Here is a 20,034-nt window from a genome sequence, read left to right on the forward strand (position 1 = left end):
CCACCTGATGGGAAGAACTGACTCATTTGAAAAGACCCTGATGCTGGGAAAGATCGAGGGCAGGAGGAGAAAGGGACGACAGAGGATGAGACGGTTGGATGGCATCACTGACTCAATGGACATGGGTTTGGGTGGACTTCGGGAGTTGGAGATGGAGAGGGAGGCCCGGTGTGCTGCGGTTCATGGGGTTGCAAAGAGTTGAACATGACTGAGCAACTGAACTGAACAGGTAAATATGATAAACTGTCCTTCTCTTTGAGTTTTCTCAGTTGTTTGATAGTGGAAATAAAACATATAACATTGATATAATACTTTACCCAAACTGGTAAAATGTTGATACCAACCCCTTTTTGTTAATATTGAAGAGTTATATATATAAATTGTGGTTACAGGAAACTACATGTGATAAAAGGGTTTTGTTATTGAACTACAGCTACATAAGATGTGTCTGTACTATCTTGCCAACTCCCTGTAAGTCTGTAATTATTTCAAAACACAAAGCTTTTAAAGATGTAGGATGAGGACACAGAATATGTTGTTTTGAAGGGGGCATGGATGACGGATAATCCTTCCCTCCTGAGTGATTTCTACTCTCTGAGGATTAAACATATCTCTTCCTAAGTATCTTGATTTTTTTTCTTCTAGGTATATTTCTCTCACAATTTATTAGAAAGCTGGTCACTTGATAATATATCATGTTAGAGAACTAACATGATACTAATTCTCATGAAAACCCATCACAGTATATCAACACTAAGCATTTGTATGTAAAAAGTCATACTATTGATGGTAACATATTTAGTAAAAATAGTTTAGTTTTAGTAGATAAAAACTCACTTATTTTAATAAAAACTATAAGAAGGAATGCAAAGTACTTAGATTCTTCTGTCATGTAAAATAAACTGCTCCCCAACGGACTGTGTCAGTACTGGTTTGAAATAGGAAAATCTCCTGTTTAAAATATGTTTAGATGACAATAGCCCAGGGGTTGACAGACTTATTCGGAAAGGGGCCAGATAGTATCTATTTTAGGTTGATCAGGCTTTAGGATGTCTGCTGCAGCTACTCAGCCCTGGAGTTGTCCTGTGAAAGCAGCTGCAGACAAATGTAAATGAACGGGCTGTGTCCCAAGAAAGCTTCATTTATCAAACGCGCCACAGGGCATAGGGCGCCAACCTTTGTACCCGCCTAATCTCAGGATACTTATCCTCGTTATTAAAAAAAGATCCATCCACAATCTAGCTACACTGAAATAATTTTTAGATATCATTATTTTGTGAACATATCTAAGATGTAGCCAGAGGTAGACTCCACTGCAGTAAAAGCCCTAGAAAGCACAATGACTCTATCCTTGTTTTATCAGCAGCTGTAAGATCTCAGGCAAATCACACATTCTGAGATTCTATCACTTCATCTCTGCTTTGAGAGAATTACAGGAGGGAGTGTTATTCCTTCCTAATTTTGGTACTATGAATGTCAGCAGAATTCCTTCCAGTCTTACGAACAAAACTTTAAGACTTTAAATGAAGAGTTTTGGAAGAAAGGTACACTCATTTTTACTTGAATAATTTATAATGTAGGTCTGATTAAGCACAATGAGTTAAAATTTACCACTGGAGGATTAGGAGTATCAAAAACCAAAACTGACAATATCTTCAAATTACGACATATGCAGGAATAAAGTTAGCAAAGGATGTACAAGGTCTCTACACTGAAAAATATTAAACAATGTTGAGAAAAATTAAAGTGAAATAAGTAGGAATACACACTATGTTGTTTTTTCTAGTTCCTTTGCATTTTTGAACAATCTTAGAAGGAACTGGAAGTCCTGTTGTACTGGACATCAGGACTTATAAAGTTCTGACAAAAAGATAGGCAGATTAATGAAACAGAAGAGTGTGCATAAGTAGATCCACAGACATTATGGTCTGAAGGTTTTAGACAGTGACACCAAAACAATTCAATGAGTAAAGGAAAATTGCTGTGACAAATGCTGCTGGAATAAACTAAATATTCATATGGAAAACAAAGATATTTGACTCCTGTATGTTAGTTGCACAATCATGTCTGACTCTTTGTGACCCCATGGACTGTAGCCTGCCAGGCTCCTCTGTCCATGGAATTCTCCAGGCAAGAATATTGGAGTGGGTTGCCATTTCTGACCCCTACCTAATAACAAAGGGGAAAGTTTTTAAATTCAAAGTGGATCATGGACCTGAACACAAAAGTTAAAACTGTAAAGCTTAAAAAGATATTCCTGACTTTGGGGTTGGTAAAGACTTATTACAGAGGATACAAAGTATTAACCATAAAACAAAAATCGATGAATTGGACTTCACTGAAGTTAAAAGCACCTTCTCATCACAAGACACGTGAGAAAACAGACAACTTATGGCAGGAAAAAATGCCTACCATAAATCTTACAAAGGACTTACACCCAGGGCCCATATCTTAAAAGATTATCACAAGTCACTATCCAATTAAAAAGGACAAAAAACTGGTTCAAATGTGAAATATTTGTTCATTAGTCATCATGGAAATGCAAATTAGACCACCTTGAGACACCACTACATACCCATGAGAACGGCCAAAATAAAAGATGGCCAACACTAAATTGAAGCAACCAGAACTCTCATATTTTGTTGGCAGGAATGGAAATGAACAATCACTTTGGAAATGGTCATTTTCTCAAAAAGATGGATACACAGCCATCTATCCTGTGGCCTAGAAATTCTATTTCATCTAAAAAGAATGAAAACGTGTCCATAAAAAATTCCCAGGCAAGAATATCTATAGCAGTTTTATTCATGTTAGATAAAACCTGAAACAGACCTGGGGTCCACTAACAGAAATACGGTTTTACATAAACTGTGGTGTGTGCAAACAGCACCACATGGCAACAAGAAGCACACGGCTGAGTCAGCTCCCTATGTGAATGAGCCTCAGTCACCAGGGTCAAAGCCACACCGGGGGACATGCCGTATCATTTCCCTCTATACAAATATATTCATTTGTCAAGCTCAAGAGAGGCTGCTATGGATTTAGAGCTGTACATTTTCATTACCTGTAAATTATATCCCCCTTCCTACAATAAAATAGCTAAGGCTCTTGAGATTAACATTTTTAATCCAGCTCTTTTAGTTCTGTAACGAATTGAAGGTCAAGTGCTAGATGATCTTTAACAGCTTTGACTATCTTTTTTTATCAGTCTAATTCAAAGTCCTACAAGTGTGATCTTAAAATGTATTCAGGATTGGTTTGTTGGTACCTTGGAATGATCCATGTCGGTATCCAGGGAGCATTGTTGGCTCAGGCCTCCACGGACAGAGCCACACAGCGCTCACCTCTTGTCCAGCATTCTCGTAGTGACCTCTTCTATACTTTCTTCCAAACTGAAGTCCATAGGAAAAGCTTAAGATATACCACAATTAGCATCTGACCTTTCTCTGTAACTACTGGAAAAAGCCATATTCTACTTTTCAGGTGAAAACAAAATGGAACATTAGGACACAGTTTCCCGATTGACTGAAACCATTTGTACATTTTGCATAATTCATAAACAATTCATCAAGCTAAAATATAATGTTGAATTTTACTATAATTAAAACTGGATTTCTAAACTGCATAGATAACTCAATAGTATAGTTTAGTCCTTTGTAAACTAGTGAAAAGAAAAAATTAACATGAACAGCTTTAGATAAGTGCAGAGCTATTTGGTAAATAAAGTAATGGAAAGGTTTGGTCCAAAATTGTGAAGACTCTGAATGCTCTATTTATATTACAGAAACCAAAAAGTGCTTCTAAAGAAGCTGTACAATTTCTCACTTCAAGACACAAAAGCAAATATTTAAGAAAAATATTAGCAAAATGCCCTACAAATTCAAACGGTTGACTTGACACTATTGCTTCCATCACAGGCAGGCGTGATCTAGGGAGCTGGAGGGGGTTGAGGATGTTCTTGTTGAACTGAATGAAGCTTGACATACATTCAGATCCGTTCAGGTTTCTGCAACCCAATAAAATAATTGGTACTGGGCTTTAAAAATAATAAAAGCATTGTATAAACCTGACCTTTTAAATGCATCAGACCTATCAGAAAGATCAAAGAAACTTACCCTTATATGCTAAAGTAAAAATATGCGAATTAAAAAAAAAAAAAGGCACAAAAACAGCTAAGGATAGTAGTGTACTGCAAGTGGCAAAGTGTCCAGCTAAAAGAAAATACATCTTTTCTCTTTTACAAGTACAGCAATTAAATGTATTCATTATGAATACAATTTTAAAACTGTTTGGAAAAAGTCTATAAACTGTGGTCCACATGATTCTGATTTTAAAACTGAACAAATCCATCAAGTATAAAACTGCATTGTTCAAATACTGGGTATTTTTTTTTTCCTCACCTATTTTTGTTGGAGATATAAAAATTTGACTAAAATTATATTTTACCTCTTCTCAAGACTTACCTGAGACTTAGCATTGCGGCTGTGCGTTTTCACTAAAAACTGCCACTGCAGCATTTCCTCTTCCTCTTTCTAGAGCTTGTTTAGAAACGCTCATTTCTAGGAAACCGTACAAATCAATATGCCAATTTAGTGAGAAAACAGTGCAACCTGAGGGTTCGAACTACCTAATCAGTTTCATCTGATGGTATTGGAACAACAGAGGCTGCGATGCTCACGTGGCAGGACTGGGAGCCCACGGAGACCAGGCATGTCCAAGTCCAGCCTGGTACACTGCACAGACCTAAAAACAGATGGCTTGGTGCCCCCATCATCCTGATGCTGACAGCTGAGCAACCAGACTGGGAAGAGAGCATTGTATGATTCCCTAGCAGACTGTGTAGGGACTGGCCTGAGTAGTTCACAGTACAGAGCACACGTGTGTACACACGGCATACAGGTCACAGACAGGTTGTATTAACCCGATACTAGGACCTAATACAAGATAAAGACTCTCAGACTGTTCCATGTAAGAAGGATATTTAGTTGCTTTAAGTTATACAGCATCCACTTTTACATTTGCATTTTTTAAAATAGGAATTTACTGTTCACTGTGGGGCCCAGATACAACTCAAAAGTATTCAACCCTAAATAAATGCTACTGAGTATATTCTAAGTCTTTTGGGGACAAGGAAGGGCACCTCCCTAATGACAAAGTCTCCAAAGTCAAATTGCTTATGAACAAAGTAAAGGTTTATAAATATTCTGGCTTTTTGTAAATTTTCCCAATATAGTTTGGGGGCTAATACAACTCAGCAGAAGTAGAGGCTCAATGGTCAGCATGAATATGCTTTGTTATTTCTTATCCTGACACCTAGGGATTTTATTAACAAAAACAGCATTATACCATCTTCTCACTGACCAAAGCACCATTGTGTTGATCCGATCATGTAAGAGGTAACTCTCTAAGAGACCAAAGTGACAGACCTACGCAGGGACGCGTCTATGAAGGAAGGTGTGACGAAGGAGCCGCAGGCTAACACTGGTGGAATATCACAGGATGAATTAACCTTGGCCTTGAAAACCAGAACCATTTCAGAGGTGAAAAATCACACCACTCTTACTAGTGATGTTGAAGAAAAACAAATTAGCCAGGGTTTTTCACTGATGGGGTGACAAGCATTAGAGGAAAAAACAGACAACAGAAGCCAAATTAAATCAACATAAAGCAGTAATATATAAATAAGACATTTTTAAACTAGTGGATTTATTCTAGGTCTCAAAAATTTAGAAAATACTTAAATTAAAATCTTACTCCCTCTAAAAAAACCCAAAGTGAAAAAGTATCAATTTTAGTAAAGGTATCAACATATATATATGCAGATATACATATGAATAATGCAAAACAGATTTACACAGGTGTTAATTTTGGCACTTTTACTTGGATTTTTACAGAAAGTGAATACAGATGTCTTTGCATACAAATTCTCATTCTGGAGAAGCAGGATGCAGAAATAAAAGGTTCAAACATCTCCCTTCTTAAAAAAAACATTGAAAAAGGTAACTTCACCCGTTAAGCCTCCTCGTTGGCCACTTGATAAATCCAGCTTGATTTCTCTCACTCCACAAGTTTGACAAAGTTATTTTAAGTTTCTATCACTGATACCTGGCTATCCACTTTCAGTCCATGTACCATTTGGCCAGAAGTCCATAAATAATGTTTCCAATGTAGAAATCTTAAAGTTCTAAAGGGAAATACTGCTCAGTAGATAAAGTCTCCTGGAATGTCTTGTAGCAAAGGTTCCTCAAATTTAAATCGTTTGGAAATGGCCTTTTGCTCCATTTTCTCTTTTTCAGACTGTCTGCATTGTCCTAAAGTATATGAAGTAACTACAATTAGCTCCTCTGTTACGATGGATTCCTCGGTTTCTGGCTTCTGAGTATCTGAATTACTTTCAGACACAGGATCTGCTTCCTGGAGGGCATGTGCTTCTTCTAAGGCCCCTCTGACCTTGAAAGCAGGCTCCTGAACACCGCTCTGAGTCAGCCATGGGTGTTTCAGACACTCCTCTGCAGTGGCGCGATCTCTGGATAGGGATACACAGTTTACACTTAAGATGGCTTAAAACTTCAATCATAAGTCAGAGCCTAAGGGATTATATTTTGCAACATATGAAGAGCTGATAAAAATCTTACTGTAGTTCCTGAATTAAACGAAGTTTTAGTATTTGCTTGCAAAACCATTCCCCATAATGTTGAAAAATAGTATTTTAAGCAAGTTATCTCTGAAAAGCCCCCTTGAAAGACCAAGAACAGATGGAAAATATCTGTTACACTGAGGTGTGATTCACATTTTCTGAAAACATTTTCATTTCTGCCACTTTTATTTCAACAGACGTAAAAAGTCAAAGATTTTAATCTAGTTTTATGTCTACGTTTTCATGTCTTCATTTTGGGGTTTCAGTTGTTAATCTGCTTTTGTTCAGAGTAGATGGCTCAAAAATTGATAAAGATCAGTATTGACTAATACTTACTCAGGTTTCTTAACTAAAAGTGTCTTGATGAAGTCAACAGCTGACTCAGACACAACATCAAATTCTTCCTCAGAATAACTTAAATTCATCTGTGAGATGTTGAGGAAAGTTTCCTGTTTATCATCGCCCAGGAAAGGCGATATTCCTGTCAGCATGACATATGCTAACACTCCAATGCTCCTAAATCAGAATGAAGAGGTAAGAAAAATCAGTATCAGATTCATTTCTTAAAACTGATTTGATCAGTTTTTCATCAATGATTCTTACCACATATCTGTTGCCGTGCTGATAGGATCATAACTGAGAACTTCAGGAGCTAGTAGCAGAAACAAAAGAAAATATTTAGTTTTGTGGAAAAATGTAAAATTTGCTGTTAGAGATAAAAATTTAAATACTCAAAACTATATGACATTATCAAGGTTTGGGCTAAAATAAAATAAGTTCACAGTATAAATCAAATTAATATGAATTAGTGTAAAGTCTAACTAGACATTTGTAATTAACTTAATTCCTTTTTTACTTCTAACCTTCAATGCTGGATCCTAGCAATTAAAAAAAAATACTTGCATACATAAATACTACCATATAAAGTGATAACTTTTACTTTCTTCCCTCCTCTTCCCACACCCTCTATCTAATCAAGTATCAATCAGCTCTAACAGGTTCCTGCTTTTAAATCAAGCCTTGAGTCTGTAGTATGTCCCCCCAGACCCCTTTTGGACCTGCCTCTGATCTACTCTAAGCCGAGCCTGGAGTGAGCTTTTAAAATGCCCGTTAACTCAACGTCAGTCAACGAGGGTAGAAGACAGCCTGGGCGTCGGATGACATGGCATCAGGCACAGAAAACAAGGACAACTCCACGGGGCTGAGAGAGCAGTCTGCTCTGCTACCATCTAACTAGACCGCTGCCATCCAGACAAGGCAACAGAAGGGCAGCCCCAAGTGTGCGAGGCCACAGGGGAAATTCAGGAGACTCCTCCTCGGAAACTACTCACTGATACAAGCCAGTCAACCCAAAGATGATTTCTTTTTCACGAGTATACAGATAGGAAGGCCAGGCTATGCAAAGACAGTTAAGTACTGAATCCATTTAAAAACAGATCAAAGACTAAAAAACTGTGGTAATTACAATAAAAAAGGGAATGAAAATGTTTCAGGGAAAACCAAAACACTCAAAGTCACACATGCATTAGTAGTTGGGGTCAAACCTGCCCCCGAATATGAGGGGAGGAAGTGGGGGAGGGGGAGGATATAAGGGGGAGAAGTGGGGAGGGCTGATTTCCTCAACTCCTATCTGAAGACGTCAAGCTGAGAAACAGATTATGAATATTACTTAAAAGTTTCAAAAGAAACTACTAGGAAATTTAAAATCAAATGCATAAAATCCAAATTACTGGACGGGAAAAAGTAAAACAGCCAAGAGACCAGTAGATGGTGGGTAGAGGGGGAGGAGGTATTGGTTACTTTTTTGAGTGTTTATGATGTGCTCCACACTGACAGAAGAGCATCACTGAGCAGATCCAATGAGGCAGGACTTGCACAGCCTTGTTTCATGGACAGAGATGTGTAGCACCAAGAGGCTTGGGGACCGAGGTCACACAGCTCACCAGCGTGGAGCAGCACACACTGGGGCAGAGGCGGCTTCAACTCCCCTTTAAAAGGCAGGCCAGCGGAAGGCAGACAGGAAAGCCCTCACGCTTTTCTGTATTATATCCTGAATTATTTTCAGTTTTTCCCAATTGGGCTTATACTATTTTTTTATAATAAAGTTTTATTTTTTTGGAGGGAAAAAAGCTCTCGATAGAAAATAGAGAATTTACCACAGAGCAGAAAACATTGGAAAACAAGCAAACAAAGCCCAAAACTCATTCAGCGCAGTACTTCCTGCTGGCGTCTTAGTCCATAGCCCTTCAGTCTGCGTTGTCTGTGTTTCTTCCTGTTTACAAGGCCACCCACTACTGGCTAACACATCAGGCTACTCGCCCTGAAGCAGCACATTAAGCCACATTCCTATCCCTTACACTGTGCTCAGGAGGCGTTATCAATCAGCATACAGGAAATTAAGTGTTCTAGTCCACCAAAAAAACCCCAAAACCAATATCTGAATGGTGTTTTTCTGCCTGTGATATCTTTTATTACCTAATAAAGGGTCTGCAGTTTCAAATTGGGACTTTAGAAAGCAATTTAAAATTTCAAGTTATTTTTTGTGCTATCTATTAAAAAAAAAGCCCTATAGCTTTGTTTTTCTCAACCCTAACTGTGCCCTGGGGCTTTCTGGATGCCCTGGAATCCTTTTTTCCTTTCTACATACCACTCTCCTTTCTCATTCTATTTTTTGCCAAGCCTCCAGACCTTCTAGGAGGAGACTTCCTGTCCTCTTCACACCTCTGCCTGCAGGCAAACCTTTCCCCCTAGACAGGGCCACAGTCTTCTCTCTCATCTTCAGCTCTCACCTGAGGCCACAAAAGCCATCCTCCTCCTCCCAGGGCTGCCATCACCCAAGGTCTTGCCATCAGAAAGAGCCGTTTCTACTCAGATTTTAAATAAAACGGTAATCTCCGGTCACAACCTTTAAATTATTTCACTGCTTTGCTCTTCTATAGAAGTCTCTTTTTTAAACCTCATTCAAACCACTAATCCTTCTGTGTTCTACCTGTCTATCAAAAAAAAGTCAGTTTACTTTATCTACCAACCTAGAAGCCATGGTTCATGACCTGAACAGCTCTCTCCTTTTTCTTTCTGCCAGGACCTTTCCCCTCTGTATCTACGTAGCAGAATACCCGGTATTTCCCACACATGTGCAATCACAGGCCTTGCAATGACTTTCACGATGTTTGTTACCAACTTGAAGTTCCTAACAGGTCCTTTACTTGTTCAATATCCTTCCACCCTCAGATAACCTGATATCCTATGCTGCTAAGTGAAGTGAAAGTCACTCAGTCTTGTCTCTCTTCGACCCCATGGACTACACATTCCATGGAATTCTCCAGACCAGTATACTGGAGTGGATTGCTGTTCCCTTCTCCAGGGGATCTTCCCAACCCAGGGATCGAACCCAGGTCTCCTTCATTGCAGGTAGATTCTTTACCAGCTGAGCCACAAGGGAAGCCCACTCCATTTAGAATGAAGCACCAATTTGGTATCATACTCTTTAAAGTTTTCCGTTTTTTAACTCAAAGGAAGGGTTCTCTGACAGCAGAATTTCAACACAGTGGATAGCTGGCCCCACCACTAATCATACCACATGTGAGCTCCCCGGTGAAGGCGATGCCTGTCCCTAAACAGAAGACACACCCCACTCTGACAAATACTCACCCACATACTCAGGAGTGCCCATGATCTCTCGGAGTTCTTCGCTCTTCTTCATTATTCTTGAAAGACCAAAATCCACTATCTTAATGTCACCCAGTGGAGATTCACTTGTCAGCAGAATATTCTGAGGCTAAAAAATGATACCCCCAAATTAATAAATCATGATTGTGTAAGAAGAGCAAAAAGAACAGGCAGCCTGTAAAACATACAGATTTCACCTGTGGAACAGAGTGAGAAATTTACCAGTGGACAGTCATTCATTAAACAGCTCTGCTTACAGCACACTTCCTATGTGTAAGGCAGGAGGCTTCGTACCATCTCTTCTCTGATGCTAGCTCCTCCTCAGTACATAAATATGCATCTATTCCTATCTTAAAAACCAAACCACTTATTTAAAAAAAAACAACCCTCCCCTATGACCCTGAATTTCTTTCTACCCAATCCACTCCCTCCCTCAAAGCTCAGCTGTTGAAACCAAGGTCACTAGACCTATGACCACTTCTCAATCCAGTTGAATCAGGATTTGCCCCCTCGGCTCAGTCTGCTCTCACAGGGCACATTATCTTTAATAGTCGAAGGCCCACCAAGTCCGGGTGTCCTGCAGGCACTATTTTGCAGGCACTCACCGCTGGACAATCAGGAGCTTGTGTACATCCTTACAGTCCCTCTTGGATATATCCCTCCTTCTATGGATCCCCCTCTGTAGATCCTTTTCTTGGGATTTCTTTGTCCTCCTTTTAAGTATTGGTGTTGCTCAAGATCTCTTGCTGACTGACATTCTCCTGACACTCTGCATTCTATTTCTCAGCAATTTTATCTACCAGCAAAGTTTCAGTCCTCTCCAGACTCACAGCACCAATTAAAATCAGATCTTTTCATCTGGCTGAAATGTGCCACACCTTCGGCTTCTGCCTCGGGGCAAGGCCTTCAATGCAGTCAACACCTCGGGTTACAGATTCCCGTCTCAGTGCCCAAGTCAAACAGTGGGAATCATCATAAAATTCTGTCTCCATTTTCTACCACTGTCAGATCGAATGAAGTCACCAGTCATGCTCATTCTAGTTCCTAGACCTCAGCATCTCCTCCGCTTAAAGTTTGGGATTTCATTATTTCCTACTTGGACACGACCCTGCGTCTCTAGTTTTCCCTACCTTCAGCCCATCCTTCTCATACAATAATCTTCCCATAATGGAAGTCTGATCACGATATTCTCCCTATGTTGTCCAGCTGCCGTTCTTCACCAACACACAAAACTCCAATGGAGTGGGGGTAGCGGGTGGATGCACATGGTGATGGTGAGCACGACCCAAATCCACAGATCAATAAGCTTCATATTCCTGGAGCCATTTTCACTCATTTGAAGAAGACACTTTGGCGCGAAAAGTCAAGCAGATATATTATGGACTAGAATGTAAGATTCATTAGAATTTTTTAAAATAAAGTATGAGATGTGAAAGAGTTTATATTTGCTTCATAAAGGGTCTGCATTTACTGTCTTTTGTTATTAAGAATATTTCCAAAGATAAATTGAAAAGTGTGCATACTTAGTCATGTCTAACTCTTGGCGACCCCATGGGCTGTACCTGCCAGGCTCCTCTGTCCACGGGATTCTCCAGGCAAGAATACTGGAGTGAGTTGCCACGCCCCTCTCCAGGGGCTTCTGTGGGGAATCTGTTCCCAATCGATCGGGCTGTAGTCCCTAAACAACACACATGGTACACAGCTCTGGCCTTGCCTCTGCTTGGGAAGCCCCGTTCCGCACTGCCTGACAAATTTATCCTCGCCCCTCACTCCAGGCACAGTGCGTGGGTCTCCTCTGCAAAGGCTTATACAAGACAAACTGCTCTAACGGTAATTTCCTATTTCCCCCATCACACCTGTGCTCTCGAGGGTGGTACTGATGGTCACCCACCTTCCCTTCCACTCACACCCGGTTGCTCCATCCGACTTCCATCTTCTCATCTGCAGGGTCACTAGAGGGCTGGGGCTCTCTTCTGCGTACCATCTCAGTGGCACCTGATTCTACTGCTCCTTCTGCTTGTGAACTCCTTTTCTCCTGGCTCTCCTCCTAACTCTCGGCTGCTGCTATCCCCTCTGTTGTCGGTCTCCCGTCACCCGCCCGCTAATCGCCAGGTCCCCGCAGCCTGACCTGGAGGCTCCTTCGTCCCGTCACCCCACTCCCGCCACACAGCACCCACCCGCACGACAGGTGGAACGGTCGCCCGCCGCTCAGGAGTCACCATCCCCATCTCTGGCTCAGATCTCTTCAACCAACTCCTACCTAATCTCTCCCCTCTGATGTCGCAGAGGCGCCTCAAAGTCTACAAGCTCCAGTCAGACTCACTCCTATTTTCCTCCCAAGTCAGACTCCCCCAGCCCTCTGTGGGCATCTCAGTTGATGCTCTTCGTAGCCGCTGGGACACAACACTGAGAAGCAGCTCCGTCTCTCCTCCCTCCCACTGCTCTGCCTTCTAGCTATTCTGTCACCATATCCTACTGACTTTAAATCCCAGATGCAGGCATTTCCAGACTTTGCCTTCTCTCCCACCACAGGCTGCTAACTCCAGCTACCATCACTGTTTGCTTAGTTGTACAGAAAACTGCCCGGACTGCAGCCAGCAGGGTCTTCTGTCCTCTGTGCCATGCCCACACCCTTTCAGTAGCTGTCCCCAGCTCCTACAATAACCTCCCCACTGCTCACAGGTCCAGAAGCCCCTGGCAGGGCGAGCTCTGGCCCGGCTCCCCAGACTCCTCACGCAGCTGCTTCCCGCAATCAGGCAGAGTGAGGCTCTGGGACACTGCCAGCCCCTCACACCTGCGCTGCTCTCTCACAACAGCATCTCTGTACACCGCCTGTCCCCCACATACAGCACTCTTCTCTGTTCTGCTTTGCCTATCAACTTGGTGAGAGGACCTAGCACGGGAGGAAAGCAGTGTCGTGAAGGGCTGTGCTACGACGCAGGAAGCTGGGGTCAGATGGGCCCTCTCTTTAAAAGGGGTTGCAGGGCGTCCCTGGCGGGCCAGTGGTTAAGACTCCGCGTTTCCAGTGCAAGCGGTGCGGCCTTGAGCCCTGGTCAGGGAACTAAGATTCCAGGTGCCCCATGGCCAAAAAAAAACTCTTAAAAGGCATTTAAAAACAAACAACAACAAAAATTTAAGGAAAAGGTGTCTTATTGTTGACCCAACCATCCTGCCTACCCTTTTCTACTATGAAAGTGCTCTAGGTCTATCACAGTTTGGATTCAGAAGCGGCGAGTGGGAAGAGTCTACAGCTTGGTGGGAACCAGAGCCACAGCCCTGGTCACGGAGGCATCACCAGGTTCAGGGCCCCGCCCTCGCAGACAGGCACTGGTATTCACTGAGTAAATGAAGAAAGGGAACTCTACAAAAAAGCCCTGAGAGGGTCTCTACTTCGTGTCGGGCTAGGTGGTAACATGACTATGAACAATAAGCCCTTACTGTCCCGAGTTCATAGTCAGAAGAGAAACAGATGGGCCTGTCAGGTCAACTGGCTCTGCTGTGCATCGTTAAGTACTGCAGTCCACAAAGTGCTTGGGCACCAAATGAACAAGAGGAAGGGATTCTACCTTGGAGAGTTCCAGAGGAGGCCAGGGAGCAGACCCTGAAGGGGAAAAAGGACTTCTCCATTGACTCAGCCAAGTTTCATGGACTGCCTAGTGAGCTGTGACCAGGGGAAATGGCAGAAAACAAGATGTGTTCCCCCTTCCAACCGGGTCAAATAAGTACCAATAGATAGTACAACTCCAGGTAATTTTTAGCTGTACCGGAAACCCAGAGTGGGTAAAGGGTGACAGCATGCCTCGCAAGTGCGTATGAGTATGGATGCTGTTTCTAGGACAGTCAGGGAAGGTTTCTTGGAGGAAGCAGTATTTGAAGGGAGACAAATGTTAAGAAGGAGCCAGTCATGGTGGAGAATCTCGGGGTTGGGGGAGGCAAAAGGAAGAACTGCAAGCTGCAGACAAACACAGAGGTGAGAGGCAAGTGTGAGGCTGGAAGGAAATGGGGTTGGGGACAGGGCCTGCAGGGCTCTGTGGGCCGTTTGGGAGTGCCTGGCAGGAGGCAGAGCGAGGGGAGGGACAAGAGGGCATCCAGGGAAGTATGGCCAAAGGGCAACAGGGAGCCATCCCACAGCACGGTGCGTGCAGGGGCTGCCAGATGCATGCCTGTGGCCAGGAACAGCCTTCTAAACACGCGCCTGTAGCCTGTTTTTAAAGGCCTCCAGAGGGAGAGAGACTGAGGCAGGTGTGATGAAGCATGGAATGAAAGAGAAGAAATCTCACACGTTAGAGGCAAAATGCACAGGCCATTGAGACTGATGACATGCAGAACAGAAAGAGGGAGCTCTTGTCATTCGCTGACTGATCCGTCAGGTCCACAGACAGGACCATCACTTAGTTTTCTCAGGACCACCCAGGACAGCTGGAAATTCAATCTGGAGAGAGAGCAAGGCCAAGGACAGGGCTTTGGGGCCAAGAGCACACGGGAAAGATTAAGCATGACACAAACAAGAGGAAGTGTGTATGTGGCATTAGAGCAGTGGGCCAGGATGAGGGCTTGCTGATAACTAGGTTTAGGGGACACAACGAGAATCAAGGAGGAGGAGAAGCTGGTCTGAGAGTGAGAACCCAGGTGTAACATCAGAGGAGGGGAGCCATGAAGAATCGCTCCATCAAACAGGACAAGAGGAAGAACGAGGACCATGAAGGAACTCGGGGAAGGTAACTTTTGGTAAAGTTGTGGGAGAAAAAACTAGCTTACAGTAGGCAGAAAGATGAATGGAGAGGCTGAGAGATATAGTACCGGTTGTTTTGGCTTAAACACCTCCTGATGCCCTTGAAACCAGTGCTGCCCCATTACAGAAAGGTCATGTGAGTCACAGAATGCAGCCTAAAATTACCTCGCACCCATATTACAAAAACTAAATGGGTGAAATTAAATATATTCATTTAACTCAATTTATCTAAAAGTCCATACCTTCAACAGGTAACTAATATGCAAAATTATTGAAATATTTTACTTTTTTTTTCACACCAAGTCTCGGAGCTCTGGTGTGGACTTCACACTTGGAGCCCATTTCAGTTCGGCACCACGCAGCCAGTGGCACTGGATTGATGGTGTAGCCATAAACTTTTTAAGAGGGGGAAAAAGATTCAAATGACACCCCAAGAAATGGTCAGAGAATTCTGAGTGTCTCTTACTCAATGTGCTAATTATTACCACTATGCAATTAATGGAATGAGAGTTTATTCTGAAAACAAATTCATAGAATAACTACGGCTTTTCTGCCTATATTGAAAAAACCATACTGTGGCCAGTATTATCTCTAATTTTGTATAAACACCTGTTTTGTTTTTTAAATTACAAAAAATTTGGCTACAGTCAACACCTGAAACTGAATAAAAAGCTAAAACAACAAACTGCTGTCACTACAGAAGGCTCCATTGCAGAGGCATGCTCAATGGTTATAAACACCCAAACCAGATAAAGCGCTCTCCTGCCCCCAAAGATTGAGAAGCTTAACTGACCAGTGTTAGAATCAATTTCTCTTTTCAATGAGGTTTTGGTAACATAAACCTCCTTATAAAGCCACATTCTCTTTGTTACTTAGCTTCTAGCTAATTTTTCAGGGAAAAAAAATCCTATACAGCACTGTGATTGTAAGTCCCCGACTTCTCAAAGCAACTGTAATTTTATTACAATAAAGAAATACTACTTATAATCAAATGTCATTTTTCAGGCAAATTAGATGAGAGGTGTTTGGCTCTGAATATATGTTCATCACTGCGCATGCTTCACCCTTCCCAGTACACCAAAAACGCCAAGAGAAGTACTGCTAATCACTGGATCTGAAGGGCCATTTGTGATTAATATGACATGCTCATTCTGGGGATGTCTGTAAATGCCATTTATTCCCTTAAATGTTTTTCCCTTACAGTTGGTTTACCCTTTATATTCCCTGGGAACTGCTTTCTTTAGTTGTTATTCAAAAGCTTGCTGGTCGAGTGGTAATGCAATAAATTCTGTATTTGTGTGACCAAATTATTAGAATGTTACTGTAGTAGTTGAAATCGAGGCTTAGTCACAAGTGTCCGTGATCTGCCAAAGTGAGAGACCTTAAACCCTTGAAAGAGATTACTAGAGAAAACACACATCTCATAATAAAATCACAGCCATTTCATGGAATTTCAGTTATGTTTTTTGTGTCCTCTCGACCAACTGTGCCCTGGTTTGACCACCAGTACATTTTTAAAGTAGAACTTACTCCTCTAAATAAAAGACTCTAGTCTCCATCAGTCTCTGATGGAGAAATAAATCCACTTCCATAAGTGAAAATAAGTGCTAAAAACAAAGATAAGGACCTTAAAATTCACAGCTCAGTCAGTTCTCCTTTTTGTAGAATCCAGTTCACGATCAACGCTGTGGCTCACAATACTTAATTCTAATTTAAGATGCACTCATCCCGAGTAGAAAGAAAGAAAGGAAGAAGGTCCACTGAGGGGTAATGGGAGTGGAATACACAGGAAACATACAAACCATCCTCAGACAACGGGAATAGAGACACCTTCCCAAAATCTTATTTCTCAGCTTCAAGTGGGAATCCTTTTCTTTACCTGGATATCTTCACCTCTGCACATTGTCTATTTACCATTTACTGAGAGTCACCACTGGATAAAGACCATTGTAAAGTTGAGGCTAATCTGCTCAATAAAGCTTACGATACCATGGACAAAATTTTGAGCAACATTTTATCAGGCAATGAAAGTTTAATTGACTTTTTATGCTCTAAAACCCAGGTCAAAATACAGAAACAGGTTAATAATCCTGCCTAAATAAATTGGAGGAACTGTTTAGAAATGTTACATGATACCAATCTTTCAAGTAAAACGCTGATGCCTAAACTTTCAGTAATCAATTTAAATCTCAAATGGAAGTTTCAGCTTCTAATGCCGAGGCTGCTCCTCTCCTTCCTATCATACACATGGCAGTGGGGGCAGGTTTAATGACTGAACACCTAGTACAGAACGGTGAACGATCTGACCAATATAAGACCACTGGAACACAAAGAGCCTTGGTTATTTTTTGACTTTTATTTTTTGGAAATTTGTGGGATTTTAGTACCTCGACCAAGGATCAAGCCTCAAGCCTTCGTCCCCTGTATTGGAAGTGCAGAGCCTAAACCTCTGGACCACTAGGGAAGCCCCAACCTTGGGTTTTAAGACTGATATTTGTGGCCCTTCTGGTCAGTCCTCCTCCTGGCTGATGTAAAAGCAGGCCACTACGCCCAGGACCAGCTCACATTACTGAAATGATTTTGAGACTTGAGCTTTGTCCTGACTCTGAACATTTTGGTAATCCTTGAAATACCTCACACATTTTCATTATATTTGTTGTGCTGATCCGTGATCAATAACCTTGGCACTGGGAAAGATAGTGAAACTTTCTTTATTGAGATATTCACTTTACTGTGGTGTCTGGAAGCAAACCTGCGACTTCTCTGAGGTCTGCCTGCATCTGGCGGAGGGTCTTCAGTGAATCAGTCTTTGGGCAAACTGACTGCCCGGGTTCTTACCTACTGAAGAGTGTATTTCCCATTCTTGCAATTATCTCTTTTCACAGGGGCAAATCTAATAGTTGCCTAACTAACTAACTTCTGTCTCTGGGACAAGAATGGCCCATTTTCATCATCATGGGCAATAAAAATGGTCTAATGACTCAAAGTTACCATATATATTGGGGTTATCGTTTTTTACAGGGCTTCCCAGGTGGCGCAAGTGGTAAAGAACCCGCCTGCCAATGCAGGAGACATAAGAGATGAGGGTTTGATCCCTGTCAGGAAGATCCCCTGGAGAAGGAAACGGCAACCCACTCCAGTATTCTTGCCTGGAGAATCCCATGGACAGAGGAGCCTGGTGGGCTACAGTCATGGGGTTACAAAGAGTCAGACATGACTGAAGTAACTTAGCACACACCAAATATACATTTAGCTCTGTAGCTTAGTCTTTCAAGCTCTTATCAAGACTGAGAGTCAACATTATAAACACACCGTCACTGGGCAGATGGCTGTTAAAAGGACAGTAGACACTCTTCGTCCAGACTCACAAGGGTCATGGAAGCCAACTTGGGAATGACCTTTTGGTAGAAATCATTCCCGTCTGCATGGTTGCCTTTCCAACCCCACCTCTGACCTTTCCCTCCACAGTTCACTAGGAGCCGAGCTGGACTACATGTGTGAAGAGCGAGAGGGCAGGAGAGAGGCTGAGAACCCTCCGGGCCCCCTTGTCTTCAAGCTCCTCTGGGTCTGGGAAACATGGAAGAGTCCTGTTTCCAACATCAAAGGCCCATCATCAAAGCCTCTATTAAATCTGGAAAGTATTCTACACCGAGTATACTGGGGAGAAAGGAATACAATTTATACTGAGTGTATTGGGGAGAAAGGGATATAATTTCCTTGTGTAAATACACAGTCGAACCTGTAGTCAAGAACTTAATATTCACCCTTGACTGCTTTCAAGTAACATCAAAGATGCATGACACACGGTGTCGGCAACCTGTCTGACTCGCTACTTAATTAGTTTCTAGTCTGGATAATGTCACAGGTGGAGCTGTCATAAATCGAGAGCTCATTTCCTAAAGGTGTGATATTATTTAAATTGGGGTTCTGTTCATGGAGGTCCTTTCTACATCATAAAACTAGCAAAATGTCACAAAATTAAATGTATGATTTTACAAAGTTGAGTGTGTAAAACCAAACATGAGAGAAGGCTCAGCACAAACACAACTTTGGGGAATTTTTTTTTGCACATCTGATACTGAGGCTTCTTAAAAGTCTGAGTTCACTGAAGTCTGGACTGCAAAGACCATCCCTTCCTGGCAAGTGTTCCCTTGGGAAACATGGGTGGCTATGTCTTGCAGAGAGGATTTTTGAATTTCTAATGCACACGATACATTCAGGGGAAAAAACAAGAGCTCTAGCTGCCTGGTGCATGCTCTCAGGGTTTCACCAGATGATCTCTAAGGCCACTGCAGCATCAGCCTCCTGGGACTACACGTGGGTGCACACGTGTCCACACCTGCCTTCAAAAAATGTCCCACAAGCACTCCCATGGTCTACTGCAGTGTAACCGCCCACTTTTGACACTCCTGCAGTATGGCGTGTGTACAGCATCGTGTGTGTAAGGTGTCAGAGTGTGCCATCCAGCAGTAATTGTGGGTGGCGCCTGGATCTCCAGGATTGGCATCACCAGGAAGTCCACAGAGTCAGACATGACTGAGCAACTAAACCACCACCACCAGCATTTCAAGCCCTGTCTCCACCAGGAAGCCTGCACCCACCCAGAAATATTGCTGAAGCTCCATTTCTAGGGCAACATGTCACTATTTATCTTCCCAGGTACACACGTGTGCATATTCTCCCTGTAAAACTGGCTAGAGGATAAGAATAAAGATTTAACTCTTACTTCCTGGTAACCCAATGACACACGCAGACCTGACAAATGTTTGAATAAATCACTGTGAAACACTTCACATCTGGGGTATGATTTTCCAGCAGCCTTAAAACTGGAAAGTGATTCAGTTTTCTTACCTTCAAATCAAGATGAACGACATCATGAGCGTGTAGGAAGCAAACACCTTCTAAAATCTGCCTCATGAGTCTCTGAACATCTTTTTCCGTGAAGGCTTCATCTCTGTCTGCAACACACTGGTCAAAGATTTCACCTCCAGCCGCA

The 20,034-nt window shown here is 42.2% G+C and overlaps 1 protein-coding gene across 1 annotated transcript in view; it reads right to left on the reverse strand.

Annotated features, from left to right (window-relative positions):
* Positions 1-5,861: 5,861 nt before the first annotated feature.
* Positions 5,862-20,034, reverse strand: part of STK17A (serine/threonine kinase 17a) — a 36,340-nt gene continuing 22,167 nt past the window's right edge. The window contains exons 3-7 of the mRNA XM_006049305.3: positions 19,890-20,034; positions 10,289-10,415; positions 7,241-7,289; positions 6,974-7,153; positions 5,862-6,526 (exon numbers count right to left, since the gene is read on the reverse strand). Of these exons, the coding sequence (XP_006049367.1) occupies positions 6,202-6,526; positions 6,974-7,153; positions 7,241-7,289; positions 10,289-10,415; positions 19,890-20,034 (826 nt within the window). The 3' untranslated portion in view covers positions 5,862-6,201. The remainder of the gene's footprint in view (positions 6,527-6,973; positions 7,154-7,240; positions 7,290-10,288; positions 10,416-19,889) is intronic.

Source organism: Bubalus bubalis, chromosome 8 (genome assembly GCF_019923935.1).
Source record: "Bubalus bubalis isolate 160015118507 breed Murrah chromosome 8, NDDB_SH_1, whole genome shotgun sequence".
NCBI lineage: Eukaryota > Metazoa > Chordata > Mammalia > Artiodactyla > Bovidae > Bubalus > Bubalus bubalis.